Source organism: Agelaius tricolor, unplaced genomic scaffold, assembly GCF_023055355.1.
Source record: "Agelaius tricolor isolate 1412-34295 unplaced genomic scaffold, bAgeTri1.0.p SCAF_19, whole genome shotgun sequence".
NCBI classification, from domain to species: Eukaryota; Metazoa; Chordata; class Aves; order Passeriformes; family Icteridae; genus Agelaius; species Agelaius tricolor.
In genome coordinates, this window is record NW_027269279.1 from 5821534 (window position 1) to 5849003 (window position 27470).

Genomic DNA, 27470 nt, shown 5'->3' on the forward strand with positions numbered 1-27470 from the left:
GTGCTGTCTCTGTTTCCAGGTGAGATAGCCTTGCTGCTCAACCGGCCCCGGGCAGCCACGGTGGTGGCACGTGGACCCCTCAAGTGTGTGAAGCTGGACCGGCCCCGCTTCGAGCGAGTGCTCGGCCCCTGCTCCGAGATCCTCAAGAGAAACATTCAGAGATACAACAGCTTCATTTCGCTCACTGTCTAAATGATTCCTCTGGAAAGCTGCCTTCATGTGACCTTGTGCACTTAAAATTTGCTCTGTGCAGCTCCACAGCTTTATGAAGAAAAAAAAAAGAAGTGTGCATTTTATGTGTATTTTTTTCTGTTTATGTCACCTAGTGGATGTCAGCTCAAATCTCATGTATCATGGAAATGGAAGGATAACTATTTGGGTAAGACTAGCTTTGGGGATGACTGGGGCTCTTTTGGGCTCTTGGCTTGCAGACAAGATTTTTACCTATTGTTGGTTCATATTGGTTAAAACTGTGGGTTCAACTATTTAAAATACATATGAATTTCTGTTTTCTTTATTATCTTTAAAGCTGGTCTTACCTTTTGTCAAGGTTCTTTGATCAAGTGATGTGAATGTTGTCCCTGCCCTTGGCAGGGGGTTGGAAGTCAGTGGCCTTTCAGGTCCCTTCCAACCCAAACCAGTCTGTGATTCCATGATATCTCTCTGCCTGTCACTTCTAAAAGACTTTTCACTGGTTACAGACTGGGGGGTTCCAAAATCCCATGGAATGAGTGGCAGTCTCATTGATGAGATGCAATTTAAAGGGGGAGGTTGGAGGAAGCTTTTGATCATTCCAGCAAGCCAGGGAAAAGTAAAGCTTTTGAGTGATTTTGTTTGTGGCTTAAATATAGGGTCCATATTCCTCCATGTCACAACCCCTTTTGGGTCTGCCTTGTAGGATATGCTCAGGCAAACAGCCTGCTCCAGTCTTCTGGGTGAAGAGGTCAAGGGACAATGTTTTGTAAGAATTCAAATGGAGCCTTTAGGACCTAAGTTATTTGTCCTCAGCTTTTTTTAAATGAGGGTTTACATTAGAGTCCTTAGGAGTCCAGTGGGGGCTTCTCTGCTGAATTAAGTTGGCTTCAAAACTCAGCAGAATGTCCTCAGCCACTTCTCTGAGCATTACATGAAATGCTGAAGAGATGATGCCAGGTGCACTTCAGGGACAAATACAGCAGCTTGTTTTTAATAAGGTCCACTTAATGAAATTCAAATGCCTTTCTTCTAGTATATGACTAAATTTTAGAATTTTTAAAGATTTTCTGAAAGCCAAATAAGTGCTTCAAAATGCTGCTTCTCCTCCAAAAGACAGGTATTGTGTAACAAAGAGCACCAGGATCCTGGAGCCCGGGTCCCTCCAGGGGCCTCATGGCCTTGCTGGCAGTCATTGCTGCCCTGCCTACACATGGGGCTCCTCCTGAATGGAGCTTTTTGCAGATCTCTCAAGGCTGGGGATCTGCACAGCCCTCAAGGATGGGATCATTGGGACTATGATTTGCAAAGCTTTACCTTTGCAGGTAAACTTGTTGCCAGCAGCAAAGCTCTGCATCTCAGCCACGCTAAACAGCACTGCCTGCCCTTCAGCTGGGCCAAAACTCCATTTCTTCTTTACAATAACATTCTTCTGAGTAAACACAAGCTTTCTGTACCTTTGACATGCCAAAGGTTAAGCAGTGAAATATGACATCAATCTCCCTTTTGAAACTAGAGGTGTAGCTGAACTTGGCTCTATGGCTAAAATGAGTCCTACTGACACACAATTGCTTTCTTCTTTGGAATTAACAAATGCTAATTGGACACGTTCCTGTTGACTCCCACCAAGGGCCCAGTATTCCAGTAGCTGCCCGCAGTGGTTCTCACAGAGCTAAAAAACTTCTCAGCTTCACGCTCTTCTCATCACTTAAAGGTGCTTAATTTATTTTAGCATAATTTCAGTGGTCCTGTTAGTGTATATTCGTTGCTGCTATTTATTATGATTATGTTATGCTTCTTGCACGTGTTATTAAATATGACCATTCACAGTTTCCAACCTTGCAATTTTTATCACGTACATTTATATAGGCAGACCTATTCTATATAGATATGTCAATGTATATGCATTTGGTTATCTGCTGCACTGTTTTTGTATTCTCTTGTGCAATTTTTAAAAGAAACATTTTTAAAATGTTACCAGTCACTCAAGTATGTTCTTTTATCTGTTGCATTTCTGTTGTGTTGGTAAAAAAATTGTGAGTGTTTCGCATAATATGCAGGACACATCTCTTGTCAAATACCAAGTATTAGCCTCATTGTTTAGAAGTTACTTGAGCACACAGACACACTGCAGATTCTTTGCTTTAAACCTTTACAGCTCATGGAGAATACATTTGAATTATGGTTCTGTTATAAGCAATCTCAAGAGAAATGTAACTGTCTAACACCAGGATTCCTGTGCTTTAAGTGGAACAAAATGATATTCAGTGACATTTTGAAGATAATTGTAATATTTGCAGTGGATGATGGGACAGGATTATGGTATGAATAAAATTCTTCTACGTTATAAGTGGCCATTGTGGGTTTATTGCTAATGGAAGTTTGTGTGAGTAGATGTCATGCTCCAGTTAAAATCTGTATATCATCAAGACTTTGAGTTCTACTGAAAATAATCAGATGCAAAGGGACAAAATATAGACCAAGATTCCCAGTGCTATATATAGTAATGGAAACCAAACTGGTTTTGTGGAGGATTAGCATGAAGGAAAAAAAATCATCTGTTTAAATGTAACCATATATGTCTACATAAAGAAATAGGGGTCTGATGTGTCTCTTGGACTTTCCTGTTGTTGTCCAGGTGCCAGCTGTGAAACCCTCAGGACTGATGCTGAGCCTGTTGCATGGCCTGGGGTAAAACAGGCTCTTTCCTCCTCAAATCCCACTGGTGCTCCTTTCCCCCCAGTATCACAGGCAAAGCCCATGGTCCCAACCACACCAGGGACCTGTCCCAGTTGTTCCTCTCAACTTTTGGGCACACATGGATTTTTAGAACCGTGGCTGTCCTGGAGCACAGCCTGAGTTTTGGCACCAGGGTTGTACTGCTCTGTTTCCATGGCTTGTGTTCATGTCACGGGCTGGCCAGGAACTACACTGAGGACAAACTTCTCAGAGAAGGCAGAGCCTCCAAAGGAACCCCCTGTACCTCATGCATCAAGGTGCAGACATGGGATAGAACTGGAGAGCTTGGCTTCTGGGTGACGAGGTGTTCCATGTGCTGTTAGTGTCACCCCACCTACCAGAGCTCTGGGTGGCCACTCCAGTAGGTGTGTTGTGGTCCAAGTTTGGCTCCAGAGCTGGAGCTGTCACCCCAGAGCAGAGGGCAGGGCCAGTGGCTCACTCCTTGCAGCTTCTGTGTAGTGGCCCCTGCACAGAAATCTTGGGTGGCTCCCCACATCCAAGGGCTGTGCAGCTTTCTGTTTTTGGAATGTGTTATTTTTCTCCCCTTTGCTACGATTCAGGAGGGAAGGATTGGTCTTTCCAGAGAATTACTCACATTATGCAGTAATCAAGTGACCACTCTCTCTGAGGTCCTTCCAGACGGACATTACCAGCCCACGCTCCCCAGAAATGAGCATCTCACCACTCCTCATTCTCATTCCTTTTCAGTTGGTTTTATTTGTATATCACAGCCATTTCAGGACTCCTGAGACGAAAGAAAAGACTTTTTTTTTTTTTTTTTGATAGAAACTAATTGCACCTCAGCTTTTTACGAGGCCATGTGGCTGACCAGGCGTTGGTGTGTGTATCACATCACTCTGGCTGGCTCAGGCACTCCCACTGCTTTGTGGCACTAAAGTAGTGCTAAAGAGGTCCTAAAGTCATTGAGTCACTGTGAACCCTGTAAATCCTTCCTTGATCATCAAGAAAACACAGCCTGACACACCAGGTTACCTGTTCAGGTGTTGGTGGGAAACAAGAGCTGTTGGAGAACCAAGTAACCCCAGCTGGTTATTGGCTGCTGGGCAGTTTTTCTTGTAGTCAGTAGTCTTGGGAAGTGGAGTCACCACCACACAAAGGGTGACATTTCTCCTGTTGTGAAAGTTGCACAAGGTGTGTATATCCCATTCAGTTTTACTTGAATGGTGCATAAATCTTTTCACTGTACTATTTATGGGAAAAGTGTTTGTTCTTTGTGCCCATTTCTGTAGGGCAAAGAGGATATTATCCTGTGTAGCAACAACACCATGATGTCCTCCTCAAAGAGTAGGTGACTGAGAACCAACCAGCTTAAAATGTCGTAGTTGATATTCCAAAGACCAGTTCACTATGTAGAGACCAAATTATTCCCTCTTACATTGCCAGACATGTTTTTGTAACTTGTTCCAATGATTTGGCAACTCTGACTGGAGCTTCAAGTGCACACGACTGCTCAGAAACTCGTAAGAGCATTTCCAGCCAGAGTCACTTCTTTAGGTCCCTCTTCCCTCTGGAGAAAGAGAGCATATTTGGATAGGAGCATATGTGTAGCCTCGAAAATCTGATGTTTCGGGAATACGTTGGCTGGGATGCTCCTCCTCCTCCAGGGATTTCTCTGTGGCTCTTTGCTGCTCTGCAGAGTTGTATCTGGGATGCAGCCCTCCACAACAAGCTGGCCTTTTCTCTCAAAACACTGCCTGGCCGAAGGAGCTGGCATCTGCAGCCATCTGGTATTTTTCTGAAGGCTGAGGATGTTTTTTGTGCTTGATCAGGCTCCAATACCAGAGTGATTCTTCTGATGTCTAAAAATCTGGATTGAGTTTGTAGAAGAGAGGCTGCACTTTGCCTAGGCAAGGAAAGCAAAGCATGAGCGTCTCCTTGGGCTGCTTTGACTCCTATCTCAGATGTACAAGGGTAACTTTTCCCTTCTGAGTGTGTCAGCTCCTCCCCAGCTGTGCTTTAATTCTTGTTTTCAAGTCATTCTCTGCACAAGTATCACAGACAGCCTCCACAGCCCAGACCAGCTGCAGCATACTTCCCATGCTCCTGTGCTTCAGCAATTTGAAGTGTGCAGTGTTCCCTTTAAAAAGTCGTGAGATCCTATGGAGGAAAAAAATAATCATTTTACCCAAGAAGAGCGCTCCCATTCCAGTATAAACTGCCTCCAAACGTGGAACAGTGGCGTGCCATGTTGCTGCATGGGCCAGCAGTGCTGAATGAATTGGCAGATGCTGTGCTGCTGTGTGATCTCTGGAAGCTGGGCTGTGAGAATGCTGCTCCTCTGCTCACAGCTTTGGTTCAAAGCTGAGAGAGCTGTTTTGCCAACGAAGTGCCCCCCACCCAAGCCCTGATGGGATAAATGGAGCCTTGTGCTGCCAAGACTCACTGGGTGCATTCACCTTACCCTTGGTGGGTGCTGACAGCCTCCACTCTTCCCAGAGCTGGCAGTTGGAAACAGGATGTATAGACTGATGATGAGGTAGGGAATTTCTCACCACTGCCTGCTGTTACTGGCGCTCTGGATGTTCATACTGCTGGCTCCAGGGAAATCAAGCCTTTCTGGGAAATGGCTACTCCCTATCCTCTTTATACAGAAAATGTATTGTTATTATTTGAAAGCACTTTTGTATTGCCCTTAGACTACAAGCATGGCGATTGTTCCATTAGAAGACATCATGGTGCATAGCAGTGAAATACGACGTACAGTACCATGCAGTATGTATTTTCCAGATAAACTGGGAAAACAGTGAAATGGATCTGCAAAGTGGGGGTACAATAGCTGCTTTGCATTCCTCCACATGTGTGGAATTCATGTGCACTACAGAGTGACTCTGTTTCTTTCCCATGTGCTTACGATGATCGGATGATCCGTTGTATTTTCTATCCGGTTTCATTTTCTCCGTTGTGTTTGTGGGCCAAGCACAAAGTCGCAGCAGCCTCAGATTGAATGTGGCAATGAATTAGTGCTGGCTAAACCCTCCCACCATTTATTTCCACTGTGGTAGCGAGAGGGAGCAGACTCAGCAGCTGAAAAACACAAGAGATTGTTTCTCCTCGTCAACCAGGGGCAGCTCAAGCTGCTTGCCAAATAGAAGGAGTTGGCTGGGCTTGCAGACTCTGGGTTGTTTGATTGAGACTTCCCAGCCCCAGGTGCATCTCCTGCACACCCCACCCTGCCTGGGGAGCTGAGATGCTGTGGGAGCACGGAGCAGGGAGATGTGTCACTGTTCACAGTTTATCTTGCGTAAGGGTGACTCTGGAAATTGCTGCCCGAAGGGAATCTGCATCTCTCAGTGCCAGCTCCTGCAGAGACGGAAAAGCCCTGTGTTGGCCCTGCCTGGAGGACGGAGTTGTGCCCCTGTGCATGGTTCAAATGGCTGTTGGTGAGACAGAAGGTGTCTGAGAAAGCAACAGAGCTGCTCCCCAGCCCAGAAAGCCTGTAAGTCACTGCTAACGGCTACCACAAGCACCAAGAGCTCTGCTCCATGGGCCAAATTCCCATGAGATGGCAGGATGGTTCATATCCTTGACACATATCCAGTAAAGCATCACACCCTCTCCCATTGCCTTGCATGTCTGGCTCTTAGCCCAGGATCTAGCTTTTAAAGAATAACATGACCAGCAAGGAGGGCTTTTTAAACCTTGGGTTTGCAGGGAGCAGGAGAAGGTACCAAAATGGGCAGAAGAACACGTGAACCAGCCCAACAAAGGCGCCCTTGTGCGGGCGGGGAGATGCAGCAGAACCTGTGTCCGGATGAAAGCTGCCCTATCAAAATAGCCATAAACAAACCCGCCTCCTCTGCTACAGAAAAGCTGTTGTGCCAGGAGCATATTAAATTGTATATGCTTTTTCTCAAGGCAAAAGAATTGCAGCAGTGATGGCAGCTGTGTGTGCTGGAGCCGAGCCACCGTATTCAACTCGTGAAGGCCTTGCTGAGGACGGGGTGGGGGAAGGACTGTGGATGAATGTATTATTCAGAGGGACCCACACTGAAATGATCTACCGGCACTGGGGATGTGTGAAAGGGGAGAAAAGTGACTGCCCCCACACCAAAGGCTGATGTGTTTGCCAGAGGGTCACTCAGGTGATGGGCCAGGTCCCCTCCCAGACTGGGAGCCGCAGTCCTGCTGGTGTTGCTGTTTATGGGGGGACACAAGGTGTGTTTTGCCTTCCCCAGGGTTCCCTGGGGATGTTCCAGGTCTCAATCTCCAGAAGCAGAGCTGGGCTTCAGCCATTCCTCAAACCTGGAGCAGGTTCAAGCAGGTTGAAGACAGGAGGTGGCCAACCTTTCCAGTGCAAGGGGGGAGGAGATGGGATTTAAAACCAGTGTTGGGCAGGGAGCCACAGGCAACCTCACCCTCCACCTGGCTGGTCCCAGGTGTGGTGGGTAAATGGGAAATAAATTAGCCTCATACCCACAGGGTGGCTTGTTTCAGCCTCATTTTCTCCCAGCAGGGCTGTTCCCTGCCTGGCTCCTGCCTGTGTCCTGGAGAGACAGGATGCAGAGAGCTCAGGACTCACCCATGCTGCAGCCATCACCTGGTATCCGTGAGGACACCTCTGTGTAAGCATCCCTACATCAGGAACAAGGGCTTGGAGACATTCTCCAACCTCTGAATATTGCTGAAAGCCACAGAATGGGATTTCATCACTATTCACATCCTCTCTGCCATGTGTTAGCTGAGTGTCCCAGACAAGCTTGTTGCTTGGTTGGTTGGAGGAAGCTCTCTGCTGCTCGGACCTTACCTTTCACTCACTGGGCTATCAGAGGTCCCAGCTTGGACCTTACAGCCCAGAGGAGACACACCTGTCCCATGGACACCCACATAACTCACAGACCTTCTGTGAAGTACAGTATCTAAAATATTTTTCCACCCTGAGCTGCATCTCCCCTGTGAACAAAGGTGAGTTGGGAGTAAAGGATATGGGATGCTTTCCTTATTAACCCAGGAGCATGCTAAGTAAAGGCACCTCCTGTAGATCTCCTTAGGAGAGAGTGAAATAAAACAGAATAAATTCAGAAAGGATGACTTCTGTGCAGACACCGTGCAGGTGCCTCATCAAAGATCAGTTTATCCCCAGGCGATAGAGTTCAAAAGCTGCAGCAAGGAAGTGGGATAGAAGAGCCTGACACTCATCTCAGCTTAAATTCAGTCACAGCAGCTGTCCCGTTCTCTAAGGCAGAAGGGGAAATTTATGGCTCTCCTGCAATGCAAGCAATGCTGCGAGCACCCACAAGGTAAATGCCCTTTTGTGCCTGAATCCCTTCCCTATCTGAAGTCACTGCACAGACAGGGCTAACATGATTCAATGAAAGAAAACCCATTTCAGTTGCTTTTTAAGCAGATTACAGCAGATTAGCTGACTAATCTATATGGAATCCTCTCTAACAATTTCAAACTGTAAACAAATCCATCCACTATTGCATTGCACATAAATATTTACTGTGGATTATACGAAGATTAACTTCAAATGATATTTGCAACAATGGTTTTATTTTGTGGCTTGCTACCTTCAGTGATGTAAAACCTTAGGAAATAAATATGCCTCCCACAAATTGTGAATTTAAGGCCTGTCAGCTGTACAATGGCATCTACCAGAGCATGTACACAAGCAGAAACTGAACACAGTGTTGATGATAGATGAAGGAAGAGAATAACAAAAGCTACTGGTTCCAAATAAAAACACCTGGGTTTATCATAACATGGAAATAATGTCCTTCCTACAAGATGTGACTTGGTGTTAGTAGCTGACACCTCACTGCTACTCACAGTTGGTTTTCCAGCTGCAGAAAAGAGCTGAGCAAGGTTTGCAAGCAAAGGGGGTTTGAGGGGTGTTGTTTTGCATCCTGAGACATCACTCTCCTTGGGGGGTTGGTGTGGGTGGACCTGGCCCTGGTGGCTGGTGAGAAATGAGGCAGCCTTTGTGATGAATCTGCTCCTCTTGCTGAAGATCTGGGGTTCTCATTGTATCTCCAGCCATGTGGAAGAACCTCAGAGCCACCAGACCAATGCTGCAGAGCTGCTGCTCGCTCAGTGAGGTTCCTACAATCACAGTGATTGCTGATGTCAAGGAGGGGGCTGCCCAGAGCACCTCTTCCTTCCAAAAAAACCCAGGCCAGAGGCCACTGCTGAAGAGCCACAGGCAAAAGCCAAGGCAGAACTGTGCTTGGCAGCACATCATGCTCTGAATGGGGTGTTCCAGGGGCAGCCAGCAGCAGCCCCTGTGGGGCTGTGCCCGGGGCTGCTCAGGCTGACTGGCTCAGGTCCTGCTGCTCCTTGCACAGCGCTTGGTTGGGACATGGGGAATGTTGTGTCTACCAGGCCAGTGAAGGAATGCTCAGTTTATAAGACAATAGCTTTTTAGGAAGCCAGAAGAAGTTAAACAGCCTTCCCAGAAGGAAGATTGTCCCTTTCCACCCTTTGTATAATTAGGGCAGCTTCATGCTCCTGTAAAGAGATGATCTGTTTAATATAAGAGGTTTCCAAAGTCTTAGCAAATGAGTATTTGAGAACTGGCTTCTGATGTGGTTTATGTTCTTTTTGATAGATTTAGGTTATGGGAATGTTGGTTACAGAGGCAGTGAGTGATTCATGCTGAAACCATCCGTGTGCTGTCTGATCCATGCTGTCCACCCGAAGGTAAAGGGAGACTGCAGCCTGTGCTGTGTTAATGCCTGCAGTTTGAGCTGCTCAGTGTAAGTTATAATTGCAGAAAAATTACTGCAGCAAAGAAGAAAGGTTTGTGTTTTGTAGAGAGTGGTAATTCTTCCCAGAGCAACATTTCCATAGCAAGCTGGGGTCTGACAATGATGCCTCAGGACCTCAAACTGCTGTGCTCCGTGTAAGGAGTTGTACTGGCACCTTAGGAAAAGCAGGTCTCCCTGGAGACTCTCTGGCTGCTGCTTGTCAAGCACAAAGCAACACAGACCCGAGCTGATTGCTCTGTGCTACTGCCCACCTTGGAGTGGTCTTGGAAAACATAATTTCCCCCCTGACTGTGGCTTTGTCTCAGCAGTACTTGCAGGATCAAGTCCTTGAGCAGATGGGGGAAAGAAGAAGGGGGAGAAATACCACTCTCCTTTACGTTTATTTCCTACAGTCAAGCATTTGTAAATCCTGTCTCCATCTGAAGAACATCAAGCAAGTAAAGGGGCAGAGGGTGGGCTCTCATAAACCTCAAAGGGGAGCTGCCCTGCAGCCCAAATGTGCTCCCTGGAGCCCACGTCTCATCATGGACCCTCTTTGCTGCTGCCCAGGCTGCCAGCTGAAAAACCACTCCCAGAAGAATCTCAGTGCCACAACAGGAGACCACAGAAACTTTTCATGAGCATGGAAAATTGAAGGGACAAAGTCAGGGCAGTAATGGAGTGGTCACTGCCATGCAGCTGCCTTGCAGCACATCTCTGTGCTGCCTCCTGGCACAGGGGCATGAACGGTGAGAAGCAGAGATACTCCTCATCAAAATTCATGGATTCCCATTGCACTTGCATAACTTCTCCAGGACTTGTGTGAGAGCAGGGCGAGGCCACAAGCCAAGAGCTTTGCAGCATCACATACCTTTGTTGCCACGTAATAAGCAGAAGACTTGAGGATACTAGTTTTGTTTGCAGGCTTTCCCCTTCTGTTGCTCATGTTTCAGCTGTACATAAATCCAGAGGAAAAGCTTGCATCATTGTTATATCAGATTTGTAGGTGAATTATGGGGGTTCCTTGCCCACTTACTCTCTATAATGTTAAGATAAATTCAGAGTCCCTGGAGCAGTGAATTGTGGAGGCATCAGGAAAGCCCTAGGAGGCTGTGAGCACCAGAGCAGCAGCTCCAGCCCTTTGGGGGATGCTGGACACCCACCAGGGCTGTGCTGGACAGCCTGGAGTGGCCTCCATAAGGGGCTGTGTGTCCCTCCCAGCCCCACCTCTGTTTTCACAGAATCATGGGCACACAAGGATCACTGAGCCCAGCTCCTGATCCCAAACAAAACAACCCAAAAATTCCACCCTGGTCAGGAGTGTTCTCCAAACACTTGAACTGTGTCAGGCTTGGTGCTGTGACCACTTTCCAGTGGTACCTGTCCCAGTGTTCTTCACCCACCACCCTCTGGGTGAAGAAAGAACCTTTTCCTCATATCCACCCCAAACCTCCCTGATACAGCTGGGTGAAGAACCTTTTCCTCATATCCACCCCAAACCTCCCTGATACAGCTGGGTGAAGAACCTTTTCCTCATATCCGCCCCAAACCCCCCTGACACAGCTTTGTGCCGCTTTGCAGTCGGGGTTAATTCACACACCCCAACCCACTGCAGATGCTTCCCCCTGTGTCAGGGAGGGAGAACAGCTGCAGCACGAGGAGGGACAGGTTTCTGTCAGATTCAGCATCCCTGTTTTATGGCAGGGTGGTGGCCTTGGCTGAAGGCCGGCCCTCAGGATAACCGGGCCCGGACGAGGCCTCTCCGGCCTGGCGGATCCCGGCCAAGGAGCAGCGCCGGCAGCTCCTGCCCGAGATAAGGCAGCGTGCTTTCAGGATTTATTGCCTTTATCCCCATGTACTGCCAGCCTGAATGTTTCAATTATCTTCTTCTGCGGTGGCATTTCCCTAACAAGCAGCGTTATTTTGTTGCTGCTGTTTCGGCCTGGACAGATGGGGCCTTGTTTTCCAAACATGACACACATGCATTGAAAAGCAAGCGGGCCATGGCAAAGCATATTTGGTCTGCCTTGGTGGTTTGAAAGGTTATTATCTGACCCCGGGCTCATCACCTCAGCCCCATAAATCTAGCAAAGGGGCCATTCTTAGCCCCTTAGAAATGCATCCTGTTTCCTCTGCTGTAGACTCATAATTTCATTGCTGACCCTACCCAGTAATTCTGCTAATTCATTCACTCAGAGTTCCTTAGAAGTTAATCCACTCCCCAGCTTGACTCTCTTGAGGCAAATTCAGCCTTGGGGCAACTTCACCCTTAGCTGGGATTAACATCAGCACCAACTTTAGCCCATGGATCTTCCTTTTTGGTTGAGGCAGCATCTCAAATTGCATATTGGCATCAGATGGTTGTTTTTGAGATCTCACATAGCTCCAAGTCCTCTCTGATGCTGCATGTGCTGATAACGAGCTGTATTAGCTAATCCCCCATCAGGATTCATAAAGTCAGGAGAAAAATCTGGTATAAAAAATGTTCATCACAGTTTGTTCTGCAGCACAAAAGGTCATTCTGGCTGAATAGTTTGTCAGAAATTTTACATTTGGTGTTAAAGTTTTTCAGGGAAAATTGTGAGTTTCTCCTCTGTGACAATGAGCATATTTCAGTTTTCAGTAGCTACCAACTGTCCCCTGCACCAAAGTGTAAGGTGAGATGCAAACACAAAAGATCACTTTCTCCAAAAATGCTCATGAAAAGTGTTTCCAGCAGCTCTTCTTGTGACCCTGAGCTATCTATTACCTGCTGAAACCCCTCCAGACAGTCTCTGGACCAGCACAGCACCCCCATGTCTCCAGCTCCCACAGGCAGCACACAGATTTCCATAGGGCACAGCCAGAGTGGTGTTAACTGGGGGAGGATTATCTGTATCTGGATTCCATACAGCGATGTACAAAATTAGATTGTTAAATGGAAGAAAAACAGAAATATAAACTGATGAGAGCTTGCCTTATGTTGCTGCCAAATATGATCCTTTTGCATTAGGAGATTAACTTGAAAAAGTTCTGGCCTCTGCTTTTTAATCCATTTTACATCCCACCCATCACTACAGGTGAGGCTGTTGGCAGACCTGGAGGTGTGTCTGAAGCGATGGGACCAGTGAATGTCCTCAGAAGGGGATGTGTGTCATGTGGGGTCCTGGAAAAACTCCATCACCTTTCCACTGAGCAGGGTGTGATGGAGACAGGGTGCTGGGATGAGAGGGGATGGATCTGAGCTCTGATTTCAGCCCAGGCAGCAGGTGGGGAAGGAAAAATAGTTGGTACAAGTCAGGAGGCTGCTGCACCACTGTGCCCAGAAAGGAATGTTAGATGTGCTTCAGCCTGAGCAAAGCCACAGGCTGCCCATCAGCCAGGATGTGTGGGAGCATCCCAGTGGAGCCCCAGGAGAGACCTGTCTGTCCACCATGCACCACACCCCCCAAACAGCCTTGGAACAGCCTCTGGCAGCCAGTGTGCTTTGTTTTACCAACAGAAAAACACTCACAATCTCAGTTCCCAGGAGGGCATGATTAAAGGAATGTCTTTTGGCCAAAGGGTGGAAATGGATCAAATCTGCACATTTGCCAGGTCTGCTGGGTGCTGGGCAGGTGAGGGGTGGGAGGGCTCTCTGCAGAACAGGGTTCGCCTGGAGCTGCTGCTAAACTCATTTTTTAACACAGCATTTTCGATTATTTCCTATCCACTTGATACACCACAAAAATAGATCCAGTTCTCCCCTGTTTTAGCCTCTGCTAAAACCCTCAGACCACATCTTCTCCTATAACAAAAAGTATGTGGAATTGGCTAAAAGAGAAACATTCCTGTTCTCACAAAACTAAAAAAAAAAAAAAAAAAAATCGACTCCTTTCCTAAAGAAAAAAATAGCACTTATAAGACTTTATAAAACTGCTTCTGTCCAGAAGGCTCCTGCGTCAGCTCAGCTTTGTCCCTTTAACCATTGCTGTGCCAAGCCTCACTGTGAATTATTAATCATCCCCAAAATAGCTGCTGAGAAAAGAGGCAAAAAGGGAAGGCTTGATAACAGCAGTGCGTATGGCAAAATTTATTTTGATCTTACTGAAATCCTTTAAGGAAATGTTTAAGAGGCTGGGGCAGGATGAGGCAATGATGAAGCTGGAGGGATGCTGGCAGGCAGAAGCCCAGGGCCTGGTGGGGGGAATGTGGGATGCCTTTGCAGACTCGGGGAGTAACCCTGAAAGGGAGCAGGAGAGAGAGAGGGGAAACCGAGCGGCGAGCTGAACTTGCAAATGTTTCTGGCATGAAATCATGAGGGCAAATGCAGAGCTACCCGCCCACCAGCACATGTGTGGAGCTGCCACTATATGGGGACAGTCCTATATATATGTTTATATGGAAGGGAGAGAATGGAGAGGGGCTCTCATGGGCTGCTCACCCAGGGGAGAAGGCTCCTGGTCCCGCTGCACAATCCTAGGGAATGGCAGAGGCTAAAGGGCATCAAGGCTCTTGTGATGAAAGCTGGATAAAAGCACTATTTTACAGCAGTGTGGTGACCCTGGGAAGGTGCCCAGCCCCTGTGGATGGGGACTGTGTGTGTTGCTTTGTACCCAGCCTGGGGTGACCCTGTCCCTGCAATGTGGGTGTTTGTGCCCAGCCTGGGGTGACCCTGTCCCTGCAGTGGGGGTGTTTGTGCCCAGCCTGGGGTGACCCTGTCCCTGCAGTGTGGGTGTTTGTGCCCAGCCTGGGGTGACCCTATCCCTATCCTGTCCCTGCAGTGTGGGTGTTTGTGCCCAGCCTGGGGTGATGCTGTCCCTGCAGTGCAGGCAGGAGCAGAGCTGAACAGACTCCGCGCCTCAGTTGCGGGGGAGTGTTGGGAAAACCGCACCCAAGCGGAGCTGCCGGAGAGAGAAGGACATTTTGTTGTGAAGGGGTTTTTCTTCGTCTCAGATTTTTTTTTTCCAAGCTGCATTTCTTTGAGAGGCTTTGTGGACAGTGTGGGCAGAGCCATGTGGAAGGAATTTAAAGGGAGAAGCCAGTTCAGGGTCATGGCCCGATATGCGAATATAAACCAAACAGTTGTGGATGGTACGAAGCAGCTCCCCGGAGCTGACACAGGGCTGTGGACGTGTGGGATGGGACCAGCTCTCAGGGGTGCAGAGAGCAGCACTGGCAGGTCATGGGCATCCCACAGCCAGGAGCACTGGGGGATGCCTGGGTAGCCAAAACAAGGACCACAGAATGAGAATGACCTGCACAGGGTGTCAAGGCAGGGCAGGAACCCACACAGGAGTCCCTTTGGAGTCCTTGAACAAGGAGTCCCTTTGGAGAACAGGTCTGAGAGAAGCATCAGAGGAAGCTGGAGAAAAGGAGGCTCAATGGAGACCTCACTCTATACAACTTCTTGAAAGGAGGTTGTAGCCTGGAGGGTCAGTCTTTTCTCCAGCAAGCAATAGGACAAGAGGAAATGGCCTCAAGCTCTGCCAGGGGAGGTTTAGATTGAATATTAGGATACATTTCTTCACCAAAAGGGTAGTTAAGCACTAGAACAGGCTACCCAGGGCAGTGGTGGAGTCACTGTCCCTGAGGGGATTTAAAAGGCATGTAGGTGTGGCCCCTGGGGACACCATTTAGCTGAGACCTCTGCAGTGCTGGGTTGATGATCTTAGAGGTATTTTCCAACCTTAATGACTCTATGATGCTAACAAGCCTGACTGAGCTGATTTGGTCTTGGCCCTGAAGCTGTGGAGGGATTTCCTGGGCAGCTTCCAGAGGGGGCAAGGGGAATCTGGGACAGAGCAGCTGAGGGAACATGGGCTGAGGACAGACAGCATCCACACCAAGAAGCCTTGCAGGGAAAAGCAGTTGTTTGCTCTGTTGCCTTCACATACAGTTGAAGACTACCACTAAGGGGTCTGATGCCCTATCAGACTATTATGGCTTTAGTAAAGGAAACATGGGAGGCTGGACTGCTCTTCTGCTCTGTGTGTAATGACCTTGTGCCATTTCAGAGTCACCTCTTCTCTGGCACCTGCTTCTTTCCAATTCCTGCACAGCAAGGTTAGAAAATAACCATCAGCAGGAAGGAAGGCTGTGCTGCAAGAAACTGTAGCTTAGTTTAGTAAGGCTTTTGGCTCCTGTGTGCATGGCCAGATTTTGTTCTTACACTGTTTTAATCTTAGGGATGCTCCAGACACAAATTCTTACTTGCTTCTTATTCTTTTATTGACACTTTGACAATGTTCTTTCACCTCTGAGGAGCCTCTCACCAGGTATACATGGGATCACTCAGACCACTGGGACTGCAGAGTTACAGTTTTCATGAGACTTAGGAATGAAGCAATTTTAAAACTGGCTTGAAAGGTAATTTGGAAGAGGAGGAAATGTCTTCCCTGTGGAAGCTGGCCAGGTGGGCAATCCTGCAATGTGAATTTCCCTTGCTGCAGAAGGTGCACAAGCACTGCTAGGGACTGCATCATCCATATGCAGCAGGTGACATTTCCTCTGTTTTGAGGGACCCTCACACACCTTTTCAGGCCTCCTAGCTAAAGCAGGGGGTGTTTATAAGGGAAGTTTTTCTGGCATGACCCTACATACACTAGAAATTGGACTGAGCCCATGAAGTTCACTGTGGATCAGAGCTGCATTTTGGAGCAGTGATGTCGAGGTTACTGACTCCATTGCTGGTTCCCAATCTCTTGAGCCATCTGGCTCCTTATCAGTATTTTATTTTTCTCAACTGCTTCAAATGCAGAGGCCCTGCTCTGGTGTGATGGCATTTTGAATTAAATCGACAGCCAATTTGGATTACGAAACCATGAAACAAAGAAATAAAAGTCCCTCCCAGCAAAACGTGTCTGATGACACTTATGGAGTAGGTGGCTCAGAGCCTTCAGGGGAAATTCCAGATGGATAGGAAAGTAGCAGTGATACAGCCAACCTTTACAAAGGGCGGGAGTGGGGCATGTGGAGAACCACCAGAGGAGCTGTGGTTATGAGATCAGATGGATGGCCTGGGGAAAGTCAGAGATGTGTGGAAAACCAGTGGGCAGCTCAAAGTGTGATACAGAGATAAGCATGAGATGGGAAGGGTGTGGTAAGACAAACTCCAAAGGACTGAATGCTTGCTTAATGCCAGGAAAAGAAGCAGGTCCAGCCTAATGATGTCGAGAGAATACTCCATACCCGGGTTAGTCATGTACCTAAGTGCTGGGTTAGGGAATCTGGGCTGTGTTTGACCCTCCTGCTCCATCCCTGAGGAAGCCAGGATTGAGCAAGACCACACATCACACCGCACACCTCCGGAGGGAAGTGATTAAGCCATGAATAAGAGATCCACCAGCTGTTGTGCTTTGTGTGTGTGCACACACCATGGAACTACTGCAAAAAGCTAAACCTAGGGCCAAGAGAGCCTGGGACCAAAGGTGAGACCTCCATGAAGGACCATGACAACAACTGCACAACTAAAAGCATGAGCAATGGAAACAGACACCACGCTGGCATGGATGTTTGAATTTGGCATCTTAATTTTAAACAAAGGAGGATAGAAGAGTATTTTTCAAATCCTTCTCATTAAGTAATGCCCCAAACTCCCATTTCAGTGGAAGTTAAACATACACACACATCTTTGGTGCCCTTGAAAATTTCAACTTAACTTTAGTGTCAGCTCTACAAAGACAGGTGGGGGTTTTTGTAGAAGTCTGTGATAGCTGGCTTCAGATTCAGCCCTGCCATGTTTCTGAGCAGCTTTTATGCCTGGCCACAATGCATTTTAAAATCATTGATAATTACAACACGAGACTAATCCCTGAAGACTCCTACCACTGGTGTCTATAAAAACAGGCTTTTACACTATGGGCACATATTTTCCCCAGTGGCTTTGGACTTGGACTTGCTGTCTGCACTGAGAGTAGAAGTTGAGCAGGCCTGAGCTGGCCTTTTTCACTTCCACAGCAGCCACTATAAGCACCCAGAGTTGAAGTGGTGGCATCCCCACCCAGCAGCCCCCTTGGCACTGCCCCCAGACTCCGGACATGCACTGGCTGGAGGAGTACCAGACCACTCTGGGGCTGTTGGAGTGTTGGAGTAGTTGGGGTTGGCTGGCTGCAGCTTTCATTCTCTCTGGCATCTGCAGAAACTGAAATGAGGCAGGAGACATAGCAAAAGATGGAGAAAATAGACATGGAGGGAATCTGGACACCACAAACTGGGGAAAGGATGGGCAGGAAGAAGGGAAAAACACAGTGAGAGGAAGAAAGAAAGAAAGAAAGAAAAAGTCAGAGCGAAAGAAGCAGAGCAGTAACCCCTGTGATAGAAACAGAAGCAGTTTGAGGTTTGTATGCATCGTGGCTGGGCTCTTGCCCATGGTATTTAACTTCACAAACTAACCCAGCCATTATGCACCGAGGGATCGTTAATGCAGCAGATGCAGCCAGACATACGTAGGAGTGTGTTAATATAAGGCCTGATGTAAAAAACACCTGCTAGTTTGGCAGGGTGTCTCAGGAAAGATACTTGTGGCTCGTGTGAGGGTGCAGTATTTACAAAGGTATCTGCTGCTTTCCCACCACATCATGTGCAATTCCCATTTGCCTTACTGGGAGCTTTGCACAGCGACAGTGTTAGAGACTCCAGGCTGAAGCTGGGTGGAGCTGGTCCCATTTACACTAGAATGGAAGCTGATGTATTAAATGTTCTTATTTTTTTCTTCTTCTTTTTTTTTTTTTCCATCCAAAATATTTAGGACATGGAGAGGAATTCTCTGTCTACAATACCTAGGCTCCAGGGCTGCCTTGTTTACACAGGCTTAAGCTTTTATAACCCTGAAGGAATTGCACTGATGCCATGCAAGGGGAAGAGGCACTTTTGGAAGATTATAACAATGTGGCTGGGTTATCCCAAGCTCTGATGCTGCTGAAGTGGATGTGTGCCATTACTGGAGTGTTAGAAGGGCTGGCACATTGTCCCAGCAGGAGATTCTCTTACAAACCAAAGATGGGGCTGATACCAGGCAATTAGGCAGCAGTACAGGGCCTGGCTGCTTCCAGGAGCATCCCAGGGATGGAGGGCTGTGGCTCACATGCAGAGAGCAGACAGCTGCAGTGGTTTAAGATGTTCCCCACAGCTGTGTGTCCCAGCTCTCAGTGGGAGGCTGCCTGCAAGCAGAGCTGATGGAATGAGGGATGCCTGTGCCTCAGCTGTCCCAGCTCAGGGCCCAGGGGATGCACAGAGAGCACAGATGGAGAACTGGAGAGGCTGCAGCGTGGGCACCTCCAACACAACACTGGGGAGGCACCTCTGGCACACATGCAAAGTGTGATGAAGGCAATACCATTACTGTCCCACGAAAACTAATTATAGCTCATTTGCTAGGACCCTCAGCAAACAGGTTTATTCTCTGCTTCCTCATTGTTCTATGAGATTCTTTCCCAGGGTTTTCTCACTTTTGCCTCTCTCTTTGCCCAGTTGTCCTTACTGGAGCTCTGTCATGTCCCAATTCCCACCTCTCCACAAGGTGCACACACAGGGAAGCCTCTGGCACAGGTAGCCACGCCATGGGAGCTGGTGCTGGACAGCCAGAACCACAGCCAGCCCCAGCAGTGAGCCCAGACACAAAGCAAGGATGCAGGGAAAGCTGCTCTTTTATGTCCTGTCTCTTGCCTTTCTTCTTGGCATTTTAAAGCTTTTTCTGCTCACCTTTCTCTTTCCAGATTTTCTTCCAGCCCCAAATAACTGCAGCAACACAAGCCACTGCCTCACGTTTCATTCTCAGCCTCGCAGTCGCCACTTTATTTTGCCTTTTCCCAGTTTCATGAAAGAACGCAGTCGCATGAATAACAGGATTATTTATCATCCTCTCCCTCCCCTTCCAGGATGGCTTGCTGTTTATGGAAAGCACTGGAGTGCAGGAGAGATTGTGCTACAGTTAAACAGACAATGCTTAAAGGGCCATTGCCTGCTCTCTGCTTTAGTGCTGTACTCCTCACTGACTTCCAAGAAAGAGGGAGTTCTGGATCCCAACTGATGGGAATGGCATCACAACCCACTGCTGAAAGGTAAATAAATGCTATGTTCAATAGGATGGAGAAGATGGTTGGACTTGATTATCTTAGAGGCTTTTTCCAAGATAAATGATTCTACAATTTTATGTTCTGCACTTCAGTTCTTGCAAGAACCATGAAATTCAGCTCTGGTGTAAATGTGGGTGCGTGGTCCCTTTGTAGCCCAGTAGAGTATCAGGAACATGGTCCCAGGGACCATGTGATGGTGGCTAGCAGGTGACAGACCACGTTAAAACATCTCCATGGGACACTGCCAAATGATGCAACCACAGGTGCTTCTCAGAGGTCCTCTGGACCTGGAATTTAGCAGGGCAATGATAAAACTTGTCCTGAGGTGGTGAGAAAAGGGCTTCGGAAATGGTTGCTAGCAGCTTCTCACCTGAAGTTTGGCCACGGCCCCATGGCAGGTTCTCTCCATCCTCCCTGCATTTCTGATTACTGATGTGCCTCATGGCTATGGAAGATCTTTATCAGCTCTCAGGGAGAAATCACCTAAGTACAAAGTGTTGAGAATAAACAGCTGGAAAGCACTGAATTCCCCAGGAATTTCTGCTGAGGAGCAGGTGCCACCACATGGGTTGCCTGCTCTGCTCTGACCACCACCATCAGTGGGTCTGTGGATACCAATGTCTCTTGAAAGGATGGAAATGCTCAGGGAGGGTGAGTTTGAAGACTCAGCATGGGCTCCATGAAGCCTTTCTGTAGAGATATTGCTCTGGGCTGGGGACTTCAGCCATGATCCTTGAATGATATGCAGCCACTGAGACCATGTGAGGACCAGGCTGCTGTAGGTGTAAGAAAATGAAAAGAAAAATGAAAAAAGCTCTACACTGGAGTTTCTGTTTAAAAAAAAAAAAAAAAAAAGGAAAACCAATCACCAATCCTTTACTTGCTCTTCTCCTTCCCTTATATTAACTAGGTTTCTGTGACAAAAAGGGTCAGAAATTCAATTAGGAAGCTTTACAGCCATTACAAACATTTGCAGTTCAAAGTTAGCAATTCCACTACAGCAGCCTCCATATCCCTTGTGTCCTTTAGGTACTGCTGGATCCTGCAGTCTCTGGTGTGCTCGGAGTTGAAAATGTGTGTATCATTCTCGTGAGTTTTTATTGTAAGGGAGGGAATCTCACAGGACAAATGTGTAATGTAAGAGCAACAAGGTTGCATGGATACAAGAACACAAACGGGGCGGCTCACACTTTGAGAACACAAATTCTTCAGGAAGAACAACTATCTCACTGTGTTTGGATGGAGCTTAATAAAACTGACTGCTCCAGGCTAGGCCTCTACAGGCCTCCAAGCTACAAACAATGGAGAATAATATCACAATTTTATGGTACTTAGCGTGGCTGAGTTACATCCTGGATGGTCTCCACAGAATCACTGCAACTGGTGTTGATTTGAGTCAGAGGAGAAGAGCTTTACACCCCCATTGCTGAGGAGACATGAGCACACCATGCACAGGACCCCAGGGGCCGAGCCTTGTGTGCAGTGCTCTCATTTACAGCATGTATCAGCATACCTTAAGCTGGGCTGGTACTTTTACAGTCATTCAGCTGGATGAACTACATATTCCTGACAAAACACAGCCCATTTTTAATAGCTTTATCCACCAGGCAGAGGATATCCCTCGCTCACAGCAGCTCCCTTGTCCCACAGGGGTGGGGAGCAGGGATCAGCTTCATATACCCACTAAAATAGCGGCCAGTGCTGGTATGCAAGTGCCCTAGTTTAATGCCTAAACATGGTATCTTGCTACCCAGGCTGGCAGGGCTGCCAGTTCGTGCTCCAGCCCTGAAGGTGAACTGTGTGTCACTCAGCAGTGCCTGTGGCAGCAGGGAAGGTCAAACAGTCCCTCACTTTCAGCCCTGCTGCTGAAGCTCCTGGTGAGGAGCAGCTGGGCACTGGGGGAGAGAGGAGCACATTAACAAGAGCGTTGCTAACTGTGTCTCTTGGCTATTAAACCAAGTAATGACTCCAGGGACAATTGGATCTAACCCCCACCGAAGTCAAAAGGGCAATTTTGGGTGGAAGATCAGCTCAACAGGGACCCTGCCCCATTCATAGCAGAGCAAAACGTCTCCAGAAATATTGTAGCTTTAAGTGTCAACCCACATAAGTGGATGCTGGCCACAACCACCCTCTGTGTTTGGGGCAGAGACGTCGTAACGTCTTTCCACACCATTTCTGATCACTCCTTTTAGCTGAAATCTTGTAGCAGATTTGCATCTCATGACTATTTAAGAAAATTATCAACTGTGAAAGCATCTGGAAAGCTGCACCAACAAAAGTTACAAAGATAACAAAGCTTAGCCAGAAGGACTGAGCCAGTGCAAGGATCCAAAAGGAAGAGCTGGAAAAGAAGGAAATCATGTTTGTAGGTGCACTAGCTGGAATATTAACAGCCTTGCTTGCTCTCCTTGCAGCTTTCCTTGCTGCTCTTGATGGGCTGAGATTCAGGAATGGTAATGGTGTGTCTGCCATCAGTGCCTACTGCATTTGTAATCCTTGCCTGCCCTGCACCTGCGCCTGTGCCAGCCTCGTGCCTTTCCACAGGCAGGCAGCAACTGAGCTGCAGAGCAGGAAAATGCCCTCCCCCCACCATGGCCACATGCCCTTCTGAAGCTACAGGCCAAAAAAATGTTCAAATCCAGAGAGGAACCACCCAAAGTTGGTGATCTTCCTGTCCAGCTTTCTGGATTTTATGTTCTGCACTTTTATCCTTTGTTATACACTGTGGGGCACTGACAGAATGGTGCAGGTCCAAATTGCTGAGAGTATTTCCTATGGTTCCTTTCCAGAGCCAGGACAGATGTGGTGGCAGGATGTACCCTGCAGAACACACTGAGCAGCTTTGGCCAGCCCCTAACACACACTGCAATAAAAGCAGGCCACTCTTCCAACAAAAACCCTTACCCAAACCCATTGTTATGTTAATTTTAACTGGATTATCTATGAGGCAAAAACCCCACTAAAATCAAATTAGAAAAAACTCAGCTTTCCCAAAGAATGTCATTGCAATGAAATGATTCCTCTTGCAACCTCAAGACGTGTCGGGAGGGTCAAACAAGCATCGTTCCAGCCTGAGCTCTGAAATCGATGCCCTGGGCCTCAGGTACCATCTCAGAGCCACCCCAGTGCCCCCGTGGCTTCAGCCCCCTCCAAGCACCACCATGCCCACCTTGCTGGCCATCCCTGGCTGCACCTCTCCCAGGGACCTTCCCCCAGCCCCAGTGTGAATCTGTGAAACATCAATTGGTCCTGTTACATTGCCTGGCCTGTGTTTCTAAGAGCTGAGCCAGCAGAGATTTAAACGAGCTCTGTAGTGGGTGCTGGAAGCCTGATTTGGGGCACCCTGGCTTCAGGTGACTCCACACTCAGAAAGCAGCTCTAGTGACACTGAAGTGGTCTCATTTCGTGTCAGCTTCTGCATCCCTTCCCCCATGCCAAGTGCTGTGCAAACCCTGGGAATCCTCCCTCTCAACACTCTGTCATGGTGTAATTCTATTATAATTCCTGACATTTGAGAGACTTCTAACAGTGCGTGCTTTAAATTAGACAGGCAATATCTTGCTCGCTGCTCTCAGATAAATAAAAAAGTGTAAAATTTAATTTTCTGACACTCTGTTCTTGGTACTGATTTCCTTTTAAACCTGTAACTACCATGCTGTCACTCTTTCCTCATGTGTGACTTGTGGGTATTGCATAAAAGGTGATATTTCATGTCTGGTGCACACATGTGCAATAGATGTGCAGGAAGGTGCCATGCTGAAGCAAACATGCACTGATGTTTTGTTTTTCACACAGCTGCATGCAGGGACTTAGAGGCAACAAATGCAATCTTAGATCAAACAATAGACAAGGACAAAATGTGTTTTGTAAGCAGACAGACAACCTAAGTATAAAGTTGTTTGCAGAATCTGTGTGAATTTTATTTATGTTTCCTGGTCTTTGCTCTCCTCTGGGATCTTACATATTTTGCATTATTATCAAATATTTGTAATGATCCCTATAAACAGTCTAATGTTAAAAGCTACTCCAAGTGTAACTTGACCCAGAGGAAAGATGCTTATCTGAGCTCCACAATGACAGATTAAAAAAAGATGCTGATGCAGTATTTCTCTTGTAAAAAGAGGGAAATATAAGAAAGATCAAAACTGCATAGATTTTTTTTTTTTTTTTTTTTACCATAAGATAAAGCAGGAGTTATCTCTGCTGGCTTTTGCAGTGAAATACCACTAGCAAGAGCTACAAATCTACAGCACTTCTGATCCCAAATGCACTAGCCAACCAGGGAAGGAAGGAGAGGAGTAAATGTTCAGCCAGCCGGTACTGTCAGAATCTATTTCACTGTTTAGTAATTATTTTTTTTATTACTATGACAACACGGACCATAAGAATTGCTTCTTTAACCCCAGCAAATGAGACTGTGCAGATGAGACTTTTTTTTTAACTGAAGTAATTGCTTTTTACTTCTGCCATGTAAGAAAGTGATGGCACTACCAGAGTGTCCTGCCCTGCTCTGCCTCCTCCTGCCCTGCATGGATAGCTCTGCTGCAGTGTGGCACTCGGGTCATTTTTTTATATCAGGAGGCATTTGAGAATGGCTCCACACTGGCTCAGCATTTTCTGTCTTAAAAAAAAAAAAAAAAGGCAGCAGCATTCTCCTTTCTAAAGTGCTTCCAAATCTTTTACATCTCTTTCCCTTTTCTCTCTCTTTTCAACCCCCACCTTGTTTTTTCCCCCTTGTGGTCCTGGAGACCACCCTGTAAGCCTACATGACATCATGAGAGAGAATTAAACGTACTTGAAAGGCCACTTCTGTTTTGGTGGGAACTTCTATGCAATTGCAAAGTGCCCATTAAAGCACAGGTTGTTTCCTAGAAGCATGTCCAAGCCAGTAGCGTGCAAACCCCTTCAGGGCTTCTAGAAAGCATTCGCTTTTGAAATGCTGAAGGAAATTCAGAGATGAAAGGATAAGTCTCCCTGGCTGTGCATTTACAGTCTATTGTCTTCCATGAAGGGTAGTATCACTCCTCAGTTGTGTTATTGCAGTTAATCCACTTAAATGCTATTGGATTTTCAGATGAGCTGAATTCTTTGCATCTGCTATTAAGAACCTTTGTTTAGATGAGAAAGGGCTGTTATTTAAATCACAATGAGTTCAGGGAGATGTCAGGGTGCAGCAGGCACCTTGTGCCAATCCGCGCCGGGGGAACGGGGGCAATTTCTCTCCGGGGCGGCGAGGAGGGAGGACGCGAAGGGAACGCGAGCTGCCCCCGCGGAGCGGCGGGGCCGGGTCGGGGCCGGCTGCGGGGTTCGGGACGGGCTGCGGAGCCCGGGTGCGGTTGCGGAGGATCGGTGCGGGGTGCGGGGCCGGGGCAGTTGCGGGGATCCAGGGCGGGGGTCTGGGGCAATCGCGGGGGACCCGGAGCAATTGCAGGGAGCCGGAGCAGTTGCGGGGGTCGGAGCAGTTGCGGGGACCGGAGCAGTTGCGGGAGCCGGGGCAGTTGCGGGGAGCGGGGCAGTTGCGGGAGCCGGGGCAGTTGCGGGGGGTCGTGGCAGTTGCGGGGAGCGGGGCAGTTGCGGGTGGCCGGGGCAGTTGCGGGGAGCCGGAGCAGTTGCGGGTGGCCGGGGCAGTTGCGGGGGGCCGGGGCAGTTGCGGGGGCCGGAGCAGTTGCGGGGAGCCACGGCAGTTGCGGGAGCCGGGGCAGTTGCGGGGGGCCGGGGTAGTTGCGGGGAGCCGGGGCAGTTGCGGGGAGCCGGGGCAGTTGCGAGGGCTGGGTCCGGCTGCGGCGGAGCCCCGGGGCGCGGCGTCCCCGCGGCCGCGGCGGGGAGCCCCGCGCCCGCGCATGTCGCAGCCGGGTGCCGCAGGGCGGAGGGCTCCGCTGCCCCCCGTCCGCACCGCCCCCCCTGCCTCTCGTGCAGTTTGGGGGTGCTTTTGTATTCCTTAAGGCTGTGCGTGTGCGTCGTCCTTCGCAATGAAGGCTGCGCTGCAACGGCAACGTTAAAACCCGCACACCACAACCCTCCGCCGCTCTGCCACTCCCCTTCTGCAAAAGGCAAGGCCCCCCCGCTAAAATAGAATAACAACGATAAGAAAGCACACACACACGCACACACGATCGCGCCGTGGCCATGGCGATCCGCTCTGCCTTATGTAAAGGCAGAGCACACGGCCGAGCCCGCCAGGTTACACGGCGGCTGCTGCGCAGCAGCGCCCGCCCCTCCGCCCGGTGCCGCAGAGGGCCGGCGGCGGGGGCTGCCCCGCTCCCCCCGACCCCTGCCCGCCGCCGGCTCCTTGTTTTCCCCTCTCAGTGGGCAGAGCCCCTGGCCCTGGAGCAGGCGCCGCAGCTGCCGGCACCCCCACGACTTGTTGTTGGTGGGTCTGGTGCCGGGAGTACCCGGGAGGAGGGGCGGGGGCGGCGCACGGCAGGGCGGGAGCGGTATATGCTGCTCCTCGCCGGGGCCACGCTCCAGACCGGCCACCGCTCCGGAGCGAGCCCCGAGCCTCCCTCTGCCTGGAGTTGCAGTTCGTCTCCGATCCCCTTGGGATTTAAACCTTCTTGCTTATATATATTTTTTTCCCCTCCTTCCTCCTCCTCCTCCCGTCTTTTTCTCCCGTGCAAAGTGGAGCAGGAACTGCACCAAGGCAGCCCGCGAGATCCTGCAATACCGCTCCGATTTGTCCCTGCTATTATTCCTAATTAATTATTATTTTTTGACCTCGCCCCAGCCGGGGAGGGAAGCGGGACCATTCTCGGCAAGAGAAACATTTCTCTCCTTATCAATAAAGATTTTTGATTTTTCCCCTCTCCGCGGAGGGGCCGGGTGTGGAGGGCAGGCACGGCGGGGGGGGCCGGCCCTCGGCGGAGAGCGCAGCCCCGCGGTCCCGGCGCGGCGCGGAGCGGCGGCCGCGGCGGGGGGAGGCGGCCCCAGCGCCGCCCGCGCGAGGGGGGCAGCCGCCCCAGACAGGTGATGGGCGTTTCGGCTGCGCTCCGGATCGACTCCTTGGGTTTCACTTTGGTCTGATCTAAGCAAATATGCAGAAGTACCGGCTGGTCTAGTCCTAAGAGCCAAGAGGAGCGAGCGAGAGCGGCAGAAGGGAGAGCAGCCACGCTCCCGTAGCGAGGGGAACGTACAAACAGCGGCCGCGCCGTCATTAAGCCACCGCCGCCCCGGGCAGCCCCGACCCACCCTGGATGCGGAGGACCCCCGAGCCACCCCGCTGCCTTTCCCCTGAGGGATGGTACTGAATTCCTGCGCGGCAGGAGCCGGCCTGCAGCCCCTCTCCATCAGCGTTGCCTTCCCTCCGTGTCTAAAGTGCACTAGACCGCGATGAGGACCTGGGCTTGCGTTTTGCTGATAGGTTTTGGGTACCTGTCCTTTACCTTCTGCGAGGTAGGTGAGAGCGGCTTCCTGCGCTGCCGGTCCCCGGGGCACGCCGCAGCCGGGGGTCGGGGCGAGCCGCGGCGGAGGGCACCGGGGAGGGAGCGGGCTGCCCACCTGGGCTCCGCGGGCATCCCCGCGCCCCGGCCCCGCCGGGAGCGCTGCCCTGCCCCGGGCCCTGCGCGGCCGAGCCTGGCAGCAAGTTGCCATTTCATGCATGGCAGAAGCGAAGGGGAATGACCGTGCATTCCGCGCCCGGGCTGCTGGCCACCTTTAAGAATTAATATGTATATAATATAGAATATATAAATATATATATATATATAATAAATATATGATAAAATATCCACGCCCCGCGGGTGCCAGCGGGCTGCGGCTGTGCGGAAGCCGAGGGTGCGCGGAGCCGGGCCGCCCCCGC

General features: G+C 49.2%; 2 protein-coding genes and 1 long non-coding RNA gene across 10 annotated transcripts in view; 2 read left to right on the forward strand and 1 right to left on the reverse strand.

Moving 5' to 3' along the window:
• The window catches only part of PRKAR1B (protein kinase cAMP-dependent type I regulatory subunit beta), a 92867-nt gene extending 90325 nt beyond the window's left edge, over nt 1-2542 (forward strand). For both annotated transcript variants that reach the window (XM_071444027.1, XM_071444025.1), the window contains exon 11: nt 20-2542. In XM_071444027.1, the coding sequence (XP_071300128.1) occupies nt 20-192 (173 nt within the window). In that variant the 3' untranslated portion in view covers nt 193-2542. The remainder of the gene's footprint in view (nt 1-19) is intronic.
• On the reverse strand, nt 19-27459 carry LOC139598086 (uncharacterized). The gene is made up of 2 exons (XR_011681803.1): nt 27055-27459; nt 19-5049 (listed from the first exon to the last, which is right to left on the reverse strand). It is a non-coding gene; the product is annotated as an uncharacterized lncRNA (long non-coding RNA).
• PDGFA (platelet derived growth factor subunit A) overlaps nt 25642-27470 on the forward strand; it is a 36094-nt gene continuing 34265 nt past the window's right edge. Inside the window, exon 1 of one of the 7 annotated variants that reach the window (XR_011681802.1) lies at nt 25642-27064. Coding sequence is in view for 4 of the 7 variants with exons in the window: in XM_071444029.1 (XP_071300130.1) it covers nt 27002-27064 (63 nt within the window). In the remaining 3 variants the exon portion in view is untranslated. The remainder of the gene's footprint in view (nt 27065-27470) is intronic. The other 6 variants (XR_011681801.1, XM_071444029.1, XM_071444028.1 and 3 more) reach the window with 6 other exon arrangements.